We start from the raw sequence: 13942 nt of genomic DNA on the forward strand, positions 1-13942 counted from the left end.
GCTTGCCATTGGCCCCACCCACTTTTGCCCTCCAGCCCTGCACATCACCAACACGTGGCTCCTGGGAGGAGCTAAAACCCTTGGGCTGACAAGGGCTCCACTCCACGCCTGGTCTATGGACCTTTTGAAAATCTAATATGAAAGGTTAAATTGGGTCACTATCCATAGGAATCAATTACTGTATTTGCATTCCTGTTTGCTTTTCTTGAAATCATAGGGTTGGATTCAGACTTACATAACTCAGAGTAGACCTACTGAAATCAGTTGGCCTTAAGTTACCGGACTAAGTCTGGATCACTCCATAGTGAATTTGTAAATGTGATATGAAGCCATTCAGTAAAGACTTCTTTTCTTTTTTAGTTTTAAAAATAAATTATGGATGTTGAAGTCTGTTGTCCCATGTAATGCTTTGCTCAGTGGCTGTTGTTTCACCTTTTGTCCCAGGATAAACAAGGATCAAGAAACAAGCCAGCAGCTGTCTCCCTTAGGTGCAGAACGAAGGGGATATGGAAAGAGTGCAGGGGGTGCTGATTTTGGCATAGCTAATCAAAGCCCTTCCTTCGGTACCCAAAGACCAGATTATGGGAAACCCATTTCAAATGAGGAGTTTTTCACTCTCCAAAAGTTAGGAGCTGTGTCTCCATCCATTACGAGAAGGATGTCCTCTCCAGCAGTGGCAGAAGAGATGTTATCAAGTCCTTTGTCCCCTTCTGTGCTCAAAAGGGTGTCTCCTTCAGCAGAAGACAAGTTGTCACGCTCCTCCTCTGCACTTTCTGAATATGTTGAAGAGCTGCGAAGAAAAAGACTGAAGGACAAAGAGCCAGGGAACTTAGTGTTAGATGATGCCTCCTCTTTGCCTATTTACCAAACAACAGGAGCCTCATCCCTTAGAAGATGCAAGACTTTGAAGGATGATGAAGATCTCCCAGTAACTCTGGAGGGAATTGGTGAAAGTTCTCGAGCTGGCCTGGTCCGCTCCTCTAGTTTGAGGAGCATATCATCTGAGAGCATGGCACGGCCAAACCTCTCCCCAGCTCTGAAAAGGGTCTCCAAGTTTGGGTCCTATGACTCTCTCATTCAGAACATAGATGACACCTACTCAAAGCTCAGCTCCCCAGCCCTGGGTGGAGAAATGTTCAGCACTTTGCGACTTAAACCTTGGAGAAGTTGCCTGGAGGCATCCCTGGAAGAAACGACAGACACAGATCTCGGAAAAGAACCTCTGGTCTTTCAGAACAGAAGATTTGGTGATGTTCCAAGTGAGGGAAAGGAAACTGATCCACTCTCTTGGAAAATACCAACTCTGAGCTATGAGAGGAAAACGAATGATGACTCAGATGACTTCCTTCCAGCCGTCCGGAAAGGCCAGTCAACCAGCAGCCTGGCCAGAGGTCCCAAAGAGAGGAGAGAAGGCCAGAGGCCCATGAGTGTCCGTTTTGAAGACCAAGTCTCGCCCAACCACACTTTCCTCTCTGAGATAAAGGCCACTTTATCACCAAGTCCAAAACCCCAAGAGGACCCTGGAAACCTCTCTGACTCGTCTTCGTCTTCTGGCTCAGTTGTATCTTTCAAAAGTGCTGACAGCATCAAGAGTCGGCCAAGGATCCCGAGGCTGGAAGGGGAAGGATGCGTTGGGAAAAGAAGTCCGGAGGGCGCGAAAGATGACTGGCGGTCTGAAGCAGAGGGGAAGGAAGATGATGTAAACAGTATCATGATGAAATACCTAGGAAAAGACTAAGGTAAAGTGCTGGCATCTTTCATTTCATTTTTTTCATTTCACTTTTAATTTCTTTCTATATTACTATACACAAGGCAGTTTAGAGCAATATATAAGGAACACACCTTATAATAATCTGATCCAATACAAAAAGTCACAGTAAAACATAACTTTAAAATAGAATGACTTATATCAAATAAAGTAATATTCAACAATCTGTTAGAATAGTACACAATAAAATTAACTCTCAAACCACCAGCAAATAATAATTAAACAGAAATTCACTCTTAATCATTACAATAAATGATTACTAAACTATGATAAATAAAAATGACTGCAAGTCACAATGCATAAAATACCACAATGCATAAAATAGCACAAATTGAGCAACAAAGACCCACAAAACTATATCCCCCTTTCCCCTTCCCAGCTGCTTCTGCTGTTCTTACAGTCCTGCCCTAGGAGAGGCTACTTGCTCAGCTGGGCTTGGTTGAGGTTGGGGAGGCAAGGCTCTTTCTCCCTTCTTTGCACTTCCTCACTGAGGAAGCAGACTTCTACTGGATTACTTTAGAGTCTTTCTATAGGTTTTCTTTTTGTAGACTTTTCCAAACAACTTCCAGCCAGGAGCCCTCTGGACATCAGGTTTGCATTCCTCTGTCCTTTTAGTAAAGGAGAGATGAGTGGATTCCGGACACCAGTTTTCCTTCTAATAAGTGTTGACTTGTGCCAATACCAATATTGGTGCAACTATTGTGCGCTGCTCTGGTTCACCAGAAGCGGCTTAGTCATGTTGGCCACATGACCCAGAAGCTGTACGCCGGTTCCCTTGGCCAATAAAGCGAGATGAGCACCGCAACCCCAGAGTCGGTCACGACTGGACTTAATGGTCAGGGGTCCCTTTACCTTTACCTTTTACCAAATATCTCCAGGTCCTTCATACTTAGGCAGGGGTTCATGTGCCCAACTGCATTCTTTACAGAGTGATTTTCTTGGCCTGCACCATCTGTGCAGCAAGGGGGCAATGGCTGCATCCACACGATGCCATTATTCAAAGCACCTTCTTCCTTTCAAAGAATTATGGGCACTGTAATTTACCCCTCACATAGCTGCAATTCCCACAACCACACAACAAACTACAGTGCCTGGGATTCTTTGATAGAAAGAATGTGTTTTGAATGAGTTTGTACCCAGCCATAGTCTCAGTAGTTTCTCCACAGCTCCACAGCCAGAGCATTTTCTAAGAAGTGTTGCAAGATCTTCTGGTTTGGCCTGAATTTTTTAATGTTAATGAAGCTGAACGTTTGAAGATTAAGACAGGGAAAAGAAAGTACTTATTCACACAGTATATAGTTAAACTAGGAAACTCCCTCCCATAGGAGGCCGTGATGTCTCCCAACCTAGACGGCTTTAAAAGAGGATTGGACAAATGGATGGAGGAGGAGAGGACTATTGAAGGTCACAAAGGAGTCTATGCTCTTCCTCCACAGTTGAAGGCAGCGATGTTTCTGACTGCTGGTTGCTGGGGCCCACAGGGTGGGAAAGGGCTCTTTTGCCTGTGAGAAGAGGATGTTGGGCCACATGGGACCTGTAATGGGAATTGGGGTTGCTTGTGCGTAAACTGCAAACTGCTCCAAGCTGGTCGTATAGCTAAACCTTTCCCTGGTTTGACAGCCCTTACAATGCGACTGTCTTAGTCACTGACAGAATCCGTCAGTGGGCATCTCCTAAACTTCCTCCAACATAGAAATTCTTTGACTCCAAGTCTCCTCCTAGATTCTCTGCGCGAAAGCCTTCTGCGCAGCGTGGGCGTGCCAAGCGGAGGTCCTGTGCTCTCTCCGCTGATTTCACTGGAAGAGTCTCGGAGCCTCCCCTCCGCAGTACTCTCAGCCTCCCCTTTCTCCCTGGTGTCCCCTGGATTTCCTTCCCCAGCGGAAGCTCTCTCTCTCTCCTTGCTAGTTCCCTCCCCTGCATCATTGGAGCGTCTTACCTCTCCTCTTGCCTCTGATGGCAGTTCCCTGACATCCACCTCCCTCCCAGGGCCCTCCCCCTCCTCCATCCGTTCCTTGGACGGCGATGCGGGAAACCCCGGGAAGGAGCTATCCCCTTCCTCAGAAGATTCAAACACCGCTCCCCATCTGCTGCTGTCTCTTTCCGCTGCCCAATCTCCCCAGTCGGATCCCTCTGCCTCGGATACCCCTCCTTCCTCCTCTTCGGAGGCGGGCCACCCCTCAAACTCTTCTTCATCATCCGTGGTGCCAAATTGCTCTTCCCAGAACCTTCCTAGTGGTTTGGGCTTCCTTGGGAACCTGAGATGAAACTCCTCCTGCAGATACTCATCCCTGATCTCTTCTGCAGGAACCCAAGTGTTTTCCGACTCTGGTTCCCCTTCCCAAGCCACCAAATATTCCACCCTTCTCCCTCTCCACCTTGAATCGAGAATTTCCGCTGCGTGACCACTAAGTTCCCTTTCCTCCACCAGTGGATACATGGGGATTTCTCTTTCTCGCCCCTGAAATTCCCTCCCTTCCCGGTACGGTGAGAGCAAGGACCTGTGGAACACCGGGTGCAGTTTCATGTTGGTGGGCAATTTGAGTCTAAAGGTCACAGGATTCACCTGTTGGGTTACCTCGAAGGGTCCCAGTCGCCTTGGCCCTAATTTCTTACACCCCCCTTTGAACGGTAACCCTTGGGTTGACAACCACACCTGGTCCCCAACCCTTATTGTCTCCCCTTCTCTGCAGTGCTTGTCTGCCTGCCTCTTGTACACTTCCTTAGCCCTCTCCAGGTTAACCTTAAGTTGTTGGTGTAAAGCTTCCATTTCTTCCACAAATTGTTCGGCCGCCGGCACACTCCACCTCCCCCCCCTCCCCTGGGAAGGCCCTGGGGTGACACCCGTAATTGGCCATGAATGGACTCATCCCCGTGGACACATGTTCAGCGTTATTGTATGCAAATTCGGCCAGCGCTAGTTTTTCCACCCAATCGTTCTCCCTTTCGTTGACGTAGCAGCGTAGGTACTGTTGAAGTACGCTATTAGCTCTTTCTGCTTGTCCGTTGGTCTCCGGGTGTCTGGCTGTCGAGAAGCTCACTTTGACGTCCAGCAGGCTCATGAGCTTCTTCCAGAATCTGGAAGTAAATTGACTGCCTCTGTCAGACAAAACCCTCAAGGGGGCGCCATGCAACCTGAAAACGTGATCTATAAACAGCCTAGCTGTCTCCTCCGCTGTCACTGCATGCGAGCAAGCAATAAAATGGCACATTTTGGTCATCAAGTCCACTACCACCATGACTGCTGTTTTCCCCTGGACTTGGGTAAATCGGTCATAAAATCAATGGATACCACCTCCCAGGGCCTTCCTAGGGTGGGTAAGGGCTCCAGTAACCCCGCGGGTGCTGCCTTTAGCACTCTGGCAGTGCTCGCACCCCCGTACGTATTCCCGCACATCTTCCCTCACTCTTGGCCACCAGAACTGCCTGGTGACAAGCAACATGGTTTTGTGTTGACCAAAATGTCCCGCCGTGGGGTTATCATGTAGTTGTTTGAGTACTCTTCTCCTCAGGTCCCCTTCTGGTATGTACAATGCTCCCTTATAGTACAGAGCCCCCTCCTTTTCCTCAACCCCCCCCCCCTGATTTTCTTCTGCGTCTCGTATCTCCCTGATTTTAGTTTGTGCATACTCGTCATTCCTTGTCAACCCGGCTAGTTCTTGTCTCCCTACCAACACTCCCCCACACACCCATCGGTCCTCGGGTATAACATGTCGTACTTCCGGCGCTCCCTCTCCTTCCAAGTACTCTGGTTTACGGGAGAGGGCGTCTGCCCTGACGTTTTCCTTTCCCGGCTCATACTGAATTTCAAAGAAGAACTTGGAAAACTCCTGTGCCCATCGCACCTGTCTTTGGTTGAGAACTCGTGCAGTCCTCCAATATTCCAGGTTCTTATGGTCCGTGCACACCTGGACCTTGTGCTGCGCGCCTATTAGAAAATGTCTCCAACGTCGAAAGGCTTCATGAATTGCAAGCAGTTCCCGGTCATACACCGTGTAGTTCTGTTCTGACTTGTTCAGCTTCCTTGAAAAAAAGGCACACAGCTTCCACTCTGATCGATTTCCCGGCTGGAGCAACACGGCTCCCACCACTCTGTCTGACGCGTCTGTTTCCAATCTCATAGGCTTCTGCAGATCCACGTGTAAGAGTTGCTCTTCCGAAGCGAACGCCCTCTTTAGCTTTTCAAAAGACTGCTGAGCCGCTTCTGTCCATTCAAACTTCTTCTTTCTGCTGAGACAATCAGTTATGGGTGCCGTTAAGTGGGCGAAGTTCTTGATAAACTTTCTATAGAAGTTTCCAAACCCCAGGAACCTCTGCACATCCTTCCGGGTCTTGGGAGTCTTCCATTTTAGTACCGCCTGCACCTTGCCTGGGTCCATGGCTAAGCCTTTGTCCGACAACCTGTAGCCCAGGAACTCAACCTCTCGGGCGTGGAATTGGCATTTCTCCAGTTTGACCCACAGCTGGTGCTCCTGCAGCCTCTTCAGCACTTCCCTGACATCCTTAACATGCTGCTCCTCGTTCTCCAAGTAGATTAGCACGTCGTCTAGGAAAGCCACGCAATTCTTGTACAGCAGGGACCCCAACACATGGTGCATGAAAGCTTGAAAGCAGGACGAACCGGATTGTAATCCGAAGGGCATAACTAAGTACTCAAAGGCCCCCAGAGGGGTGAACATAGTAGTTTCCCATTCGTCCCCCTCTCTCATCCTTATCAAATTGTACGCCCCCGAAGGTCCAGGTTGGTAAAGACCTTCCCTTTCCTTACCCTGGCCAAAATGTCATCAATTCTGGGCATCGGGAAGGTCACTGGTTCTGATACCTGGTTCACCGGCCAGTAATCTACGACCAATCTGGGCGCTTTCGAGTCTCTTTTGTCCACAAAGAACACTGGACTGCCCCCCACCGCCCTTGATTCTCGTATGAAACCCCTCTTCAGGTTCTTGTCAATGAACTTCCACAACTCCTGCATCTCCCTGTCCGACATGGCGTACAGCTTACCCACTGGTAACTGAGCCCCTGGGAGTAGGTTGATCTGACAGTCAAAGGGCCTGTGAGGGGGCAGTCTATCCGCCTCTTTCTCACTGAAGACTTCTTCCAGGTCTGCATACTGAGGTGGTACTCTCCCCTTTTCTCCCACCGCCATCCCTGCCACCCTGGCTACTGCCATCCTCGGGGTTTCCCCTTCGTGGCAGTGCTCTACGCAATGAGCTGACCCAAAGGTGACTGTCCGCTGGTGCCACCCCACTACTGGATCGTGCAGTGCCAGCCAGCTCATTCTCAGTATGATTGGTGGCCCGGCTAATGTGGCAACGTGAAAGGCAATTGTCTCAGTGTGTCTGGAGACCCTCATTTTCATGGGAGGGGTCTGGTGGGTCACTTCCCCCCCCCAAGAGTTCTCTCCCATTAATGGTCGTTACTTGCAAGGGGTGTTCTAGAGGCACCACGTGGAGCTGGTGTTCTAGTGCAAAATCCCTGCTAAAGAAGTTGCAAGAGCTGCCAGAATCCAGCAATGCCTTCACCTTAATAGGGTGTCTGTTAGGGAGTTCTAACACCACCTCTATGGCTATGGCTGCCCGGGGGGGGTCTGGCTTGGGCACATTTACTGGTGGCTCGCCTGGCTGCTGTGCCCGCTCTCCTGCAGCCAAGCATTGTCGTTTCCCTGCTCCTGCTCACCACCATCTGCCCCCACCATTCCTTGCCACGCCTTTCTCTGAGGGTAGACTCTGGTAAAATGTCCCGGCTGTTGGCAGAGAAAACACTTCTTGGTCGTTTTCCCCTCCTTCTTGCGAACCTCGCCGGAGTTTGAAACCCCGCGCGCACGCACTCCTCCAATTTCCATTGGTTCCGCGGGCGGCGCAGGTTGCTCAGGCACGTCTGGAATGCGATTGTCATGCCAACGCTCTGCTCTCCCTTCCCGCCTTTCCAGAGCGCGCGCCTCTTGGCGTACTCCCACAGCAAGCGCCATTTTAGTCAGCTGGTCCATCAATTGCGGGCGGGGCGAGCAGGAAAGTTCATCTTTTACCCAAGGGGATAAGCCTTCCTCAAATAACATTTGCACTGGTTCTGAACCCAGTTCTCACCCGAGTTTGTGGATTAGCATTGCAAATCGTGACCAGTACTCTCTCACTGATTGGTTCCCTTGTTTGCACCCCATCAGTTCTTTGCGCGTCACGCTTTGCTCCACATCACTCGAGAACATATGGTCCATGGCGCTAAAAAATTTCCTCAAGTCCTTTAAGGCAGCATTCTCCGATGCCATTAAGGGCCTAATCCATTCTCTGGCCCCGCCTTCCAGATGCCCTATCACAAAAGCGACTCTCCCCCCATCGTCTACAAAGTCCCCATACTGCAGGCCCAGCGCGTATTGCACTTCTGTCTTAAATGCATTATAATCTCTGGGGTTCACTGAAAACTTCTGCACTAATCCCGGTACCTTCCTTGCGATGGGGGTGGGCTTCCCCTGGGCATCCTGAGTCCGCCTTTCATCCAGCCGTGCCGCTATTATAGCCAGTTGCTGCTCCAAATCTCTGTTTCTCTCTTCAAGAGTTGGTTCTCTCCTGGCTCCCTCTCCGGCGCCTGCTCCTTCAGCTTGACTCATGATGCTGCCTCTGCTGCTCCGCGCACAAGCAACTGGGGACTGACGGATTGCTGTAATGGGAATTGGGGTTGCTTGTGCGTAAACTGCAAACTGCTCCAAGCTGGTCGTATAGCTAAACCTTTCCCTGGTTTGACAGCCCTTACAATGCAACTGTCTTAGTCACTGGCAGAATCCGTGAGTGGGCATCTCCTAAACTTCCTCCAACATAGAAATTCTTTGACTCCAAGTCTCCTCCTAGATTCTCTGCGCGGAAGCCTTCTGCGCAGCGTGGGCGTGCCAAGCGGAGGTCCTGTGCTCTCTCTGCTGATTTCACTGGAAGAGTCTCGGAGCCTCCCCTCCGCAGTACTCTCAGCCTCCCCTTTCTCCCTGGTGTCCCCTGGATTTCCTTCCCCAGCGGAAGCTCTCTCTCTCTCCTTGCTAGTTCCCTCCCCTGCATCATTGGAGCGTCTTGCCTCTCCTCTTGCCTCTGATGGCAGTTCCCTGACAGGCCCCCACTGGCCTGATCCAACGGGCTCTACTTATGTTCTTATACTTTTATACGTTTTGTGTGGATGCAGTTCCATGGGAATTTTTGACTTAGTTTCAAAATTTGCATTTTTATAGCTCTTCCCTGCAGGCCCAAAGACTGGGGTGGGGGTGGCCATATAAGTCAATGTGCACATAAATAGAAGTACAGTACTCTTCTCTACACACAAAGCTTTATATGGGAAAGCAAGCTCTAGAGGTGTTGCATCACACACATTGGAGTTGGTTTGTTTTTTTGCTCAAAGTGTCCACCAGCTCCAAATGTTTCCATTTCTTGGTCATGTCTGCCATGAGGATTTATTTCTCCAACTTCGGTTGGAGCTCCAGCTCCCAGATGGATGGACACCCCACTGCTGCAGTTAAGTGCTTAAAACACATTAGAAAACATTTTGCGAGGAGGCTGCCTTTGGAGGACATTTTCACAGGTCCTGCTGTGATCAAAACTGCTGAAGCAACACCAGGCAGCTTGGATGTGTTAATAAAACATTTCTTTATAGGAAACACCGTCTACATAACTGAAAGAGACGGCTTGTGTGTGTGTGACTTTTGTGTGTGTGTGACTTTTGTTTGAAGTCAGTTGCAGGGAACTGGGGTTTTAGTGGGGAGGAGATGGAAACTTACTCTCATCCCTGGAATCTGTTGCCCCAAAAGTGTAAAGATGGAAAGGGCAGCCCAAAGCAGTTGTGGAGGGATTTTTCTTTTTAAAAAAATGCCAAACAAAATATACAAGTGAAGTTGGAATGTACATTTTACAATGTCCCCCACCCCCTAACTACGGTGCTTCTGATCCTTGTTACAGAAGCTCTGAAGAATCTACAAATATTGGGGGGGGGGGGCAGAACAGCAGGTCTTATGGGTGAGATAGCACAATACAGCACACAAAGCTGGCTTTAGGCAGTCATTCAAACCCACCAGCTACTGTAAGCTCCCTCCATTCTAGTCTGGACGATGCAGCCCCTGTGTCCTTTGCATTCACCCCGGATGAAATGTGAAAAGCAAGGCAACTGGAGTGGGTATCTTTAAAATAGTTTCAGTCACCCGCCTCCATAGCATTTTGGAACTGGGTGGTACCTTAGGAGGTCATCCAGCTCAACCCGCTTGACAGATGGCTACTTGGCCTCTGCTTAAATGCATGTGAAGGTTCTTACTCTGCCAAGAAACTCCTCCTGTTAGCAAGTTTTCCTCATGCCTAGAAGAAATCAGCTTCCTTGCTGCAATTTCCACTCAGAACAAGCCTGCTCTCTCCTCCTTGTGACAGCCCTTCATATACTTAAGGCCATCTGCCATTGGCTCACACACTCTCCAGCTGCTCATACTATTAAGCAACCTGCACAGCTCTTTCATAGGACTTGGTTTCCAGACTCTCCACCTTCCTGGCATCCCACCTCTTGATACATCTGGGTTGGTCACTGTTCTTCTTGAAATGTGATGCCCAAAAATTGACAGGACAGGACTATGACTGCTAGTGATCTGGCCACTATGTCAAACTCATTGCTGGCTGGGGCTGATGTCAAAAACATCTGGAGGGCACCTGGTTGGTGAAGCTGGCATCCACTTTGCTGAGATGAGATGATTTGTTCCATCTGCCATGCTTTAATATTCCTAATATCAATTGTAGTTTCCTCTCCTTAGCTTGCTGGCAGATGAGCTCATTAAGAGCCAGTTAAGAAATTAAATCTGAGCAGCTCAGATTTTCGCAAATGTTTTCATTTAAATGCAAGTTGTGTGATGTTTACAGGGGACCTGAGATGGCTTTGAACATTTGGCTTTTCTTGTGGAAGCGCACATCTTGGTAAGTTCACCTATGATGATGATTGCAACATTAGGGCTGAATCCCAATGAAGGTGGGAGATCAGATTTTCAAAATGAGATGGACAGAAACAGGGAGGAAACTGAGTCTTTAAATTTGAAAGAGGTCTGGCAAATGTGAATAAATTTCAATTCAGTATTTCTGGTATCTACATTCCCCCCTCCCTCCCCCTCTCCTTCCCCTCTCCAGGAGCCAAGCTTTTGTCTGAATCATCACCATCCAGGCATCCTTGTCGGTTCCAGGCTCTGGCTTCCCCACCTGCTTTGAAGGCACCTGAGTTTCCTAACCCACCAAGGCACAACAACACATGTGTATGTAAGAGAAGCGGGCTGTGCTCTCTCTTTGATTTATACAAAATAAAACATTTTGCTTCTTGCATCTGAGTTTTTCCTCCTCCTTCTTTCCTGTCTGTGCTCAAGATGGTTTCAGGGAACCCTTCATGCTCTGAAAAATCCTATTGGGATTAGGAAGAGCCAACCATTGACATGACGTAATAGAAACCTAGGCAACTGCATTATACTGAGTCGGGCCACTGGTCCATCTAGCTCAGTATTGCCCACACTGACTGTCAGCAGCTGTGCAAGGTGCCAGGCAGCGTTCTTGCCCAGCTCTTCCTGGAAATGCTGGAGATTGAACCTGGGAGCTTCTGCAGGTAAAGCAGATGTTCTGCCAGTGAGCGACAGACCTGCATCACCAGCCAGTGCCCGCTACTGGAGCGGGTGGCGCTGTGGTCTAAACCACTGAGCTTCTAGGGCTTGCTGATCAGAAAGTCAGCAGTGCAAGTCTGTCCCAGATCCTGCCAACCTAGCAGTTTGAAAACATGCCAGTGCAAGTAGATAAATAGGTTTCCATGCTCTCTGGCACTCGTCAAGGTGTCTCATTGCGCCAGAAGCACTTTAGTCATGCTGGCCACATGACCCAGAAAGCTGTTTGTGGACAAATGCCGGCTCCCTCGGGCTGAAGCGAGATGAGTTTGACTGGGCCTAACTGTCCAGAGGTCCTTTACCTTCTTTACCGACTGTCAGGGGCCCCAGAAAAATGTCCTTCCTATTCAGCGGGGCTTAGATCTACCTTACAGAGGAATCTTTCTGGTAGGAGTGGGGCAGGTCGGGATGGGGTTTGGGAGCTGGTTGGTTTCTCATAACAGAATGAAGAATGCCTGTACCTTTTGCCCCATATTTCAGGTCTTGCAACTGCTAGAATCCTACGTGTTTTTTTAAAATGAAAGCTCGTAATCGGAGGGTTATGGTTGATGGATGCTCATGATAGAAATATGGCAGTTAAGGGTGGGAGGGATGAAGTTGGTGGTGGCAGGGGTGGGTTGGGGGGACAAGTGGCCAGAGAATGAAGGACTGGAGGAGTTCAAATACAGGAAGAAGATGGCAGAAGGGCTGCAGCTCACCTGCTTTACCTGCAGATGGGCACAGGTGAGATCCTTGGGCTGTCATCTTCAGGCATGGCTGGGAGAGGCCCCCTGCCTGAAACCTTTGGAGAGCTGCTGCCAGTCAGTGTTGATAATACTGAGTTAGATGGTTTTATTCAGTATAATGCTGCTCCCTCATTGGACCATCCTGATTTGTAGTCCTGCTAAAATGTTGCAACCTGTGTGTGTTTTTCATTGCTTACTGTGGCATTATAACACACACACACACACACACACACACACACACACAAGTGTGTTTGTCAGTAGATCAATCCATCACCCTGACTCGCTGGAGAATTCTGCTTCCCTTTCTTTTGCTTTTTCTCTCTGCAGAAGAACAATTGCTTGCTGATCCCATACACATCAGGCCAGAATATTGCTCCAGTTGGATTGAATAAAAAAATACATTGCAGCAGGGAGAGGCTTCCAGAAGCTCAGCTTGGCAGAACTGGCGGGGGTGGGGTGGGGAGTGGGATGGACGGATCCATCTTGCAGTGAAGGGTTTGCTGATGGCAGGGCTGCAGCAACTCTGCTGGTATTAGAGCAGCAGCAAAAGCATACCTGGGATTTCTCAAGAAGCTCACTAAATCCAGAGCACTGAGAAAAGCAGAGCATCTGTTCAGGCCCACCTTTGCTGCTGTTCCGATTCCAGGGACCAGGGGAGAGGCATCCTTTAGTTGAGCTTATGGGGCTGTTTTCAGGACTGAGCTTGTGGATGCCCTAAAGCATTTCCCCTGGAAGCAAGACACCAGCAGCTGGAGCAAAAGCAAGAATCAGGCCAGGACACAAACAGTGACAGCAGCAGTCCCTGTGACACTTGTTTTCAGAAGGACATATGGGCATTATGCAGATTAGGACTTTGCTGTACATCACTTGAGCAATTGGCTGAATAGTCTATTCATGGACAAGGACACAGAATGCATCATCTGATAATATGATGATAGTATTCTTAAACCTACAGCCTGAGTGAAACATATTTTTTGAATAAGCAGGAGATATTATTATTCTTATTATTTACATAGGCAGTGTATACAGGCCTACTCACAAGAAACTTACAGAATTAACTGTTCCATTACAAACTGAATGATCCCTGCTTTTGCATTTCTAAAACAATCACATACACTGAGACTCAGAAGAAGGTCTCTTTGTGTTCAGTGGGTTCTGCTCCCAGGAAAATGGATATAAGATTGCAGCCTAAGAAGATGTGTCAAGAGCTATGTGGAAAATGTGCCCCAGGGTGGGGTGCAGGGAGGAAGCAGGGGCCATTATCCCATCTCCTGAGGCAACTCTTTTCCCAACATGTATATGCTAAACCATCATCTTCACCTATTGAAACATGAACAACAATTTTGAAATAATCTATGGATTGTGACTTGCCCATATAATCTAAAAAGAAATGTCCTTGATGCCTTGAGCACTTCCTTGATGCCAACTTGTGTGTTCTTCCCTGGCTTAGTTCCTAAGCAGAGGACAGGGCATCTGTTGTAGGATTTCCTGTCTGTGGGCATGTGCCTTGCTGCACCTCTAACGCCCTCAGGCCAATGACATTGACATCGTTAATATGGCTGTGAGCCAAACAAACTTCCTTTCCCTTGGCATTTGCTGTCTAGTAACCTCAAATGCTTTCACATCCATGTCCCCCTGTATATCTTTGCCAAATCAGTTGTCATTTGGGAGCAACAGGTTGGTTCCTGGTGTGCTCTGTGCTGTGCAAAGTTCTCTCAAAATATGAGCTGGTGCCAATGGCCAGGAATTTATTTTATTTTTATTTTTTTGCATGAGCACCCATCGCGAGAGCCCCTAGTGGTAGACCTTGTT

At 48.7% G+C, this 13942-nt stretch overlaps 1 protein-coding gene across 3 annotated transcripts in view; it reads left to right on the forward strand.

Annotated features, from left to right (window-relative positions):
• Window positions 1-11077, forward strand: part of MYO18B (myosin XVIIIB) — a 385232-nt gene extending 374155 nt beyond the window's left edge. For 2 of the 3 annotated variants that reach the window (XM_081174521.1, XM_081174522.1), the window contains 2 exons: window positions 445-1739; window positions 10891-11077. In XM_081174521.1, the coding sequence (XP_081030647.1) occupies window positions 445-1738 (1294 nt within the window). In that variant the 3' untranslated portion in view covers window position 1739; window positions 10891-11077. Of the gene's footprint in view, window positions 1-444; window positions 1740-10629; window positions 10684-10890 lie in introns of all 3 variants that reach the window. The other variant, XR_014002918.1, reaches the window with a different exon arrangement.
• Window positions 11078-13942: the final 2865 nt, after the last annotated feature.

Source organism: Podarcis bocagei, assembly GCF_964188305.1.
Source record: "Podarcis bocagei genome assembly, chromosome: 16".
Lineage (NCBI taxonomy): Eukaryota > Metazoa > Chordata > Lepidosauria > Squamata > Lacertidae > Podarcis > Podarcis bocagei.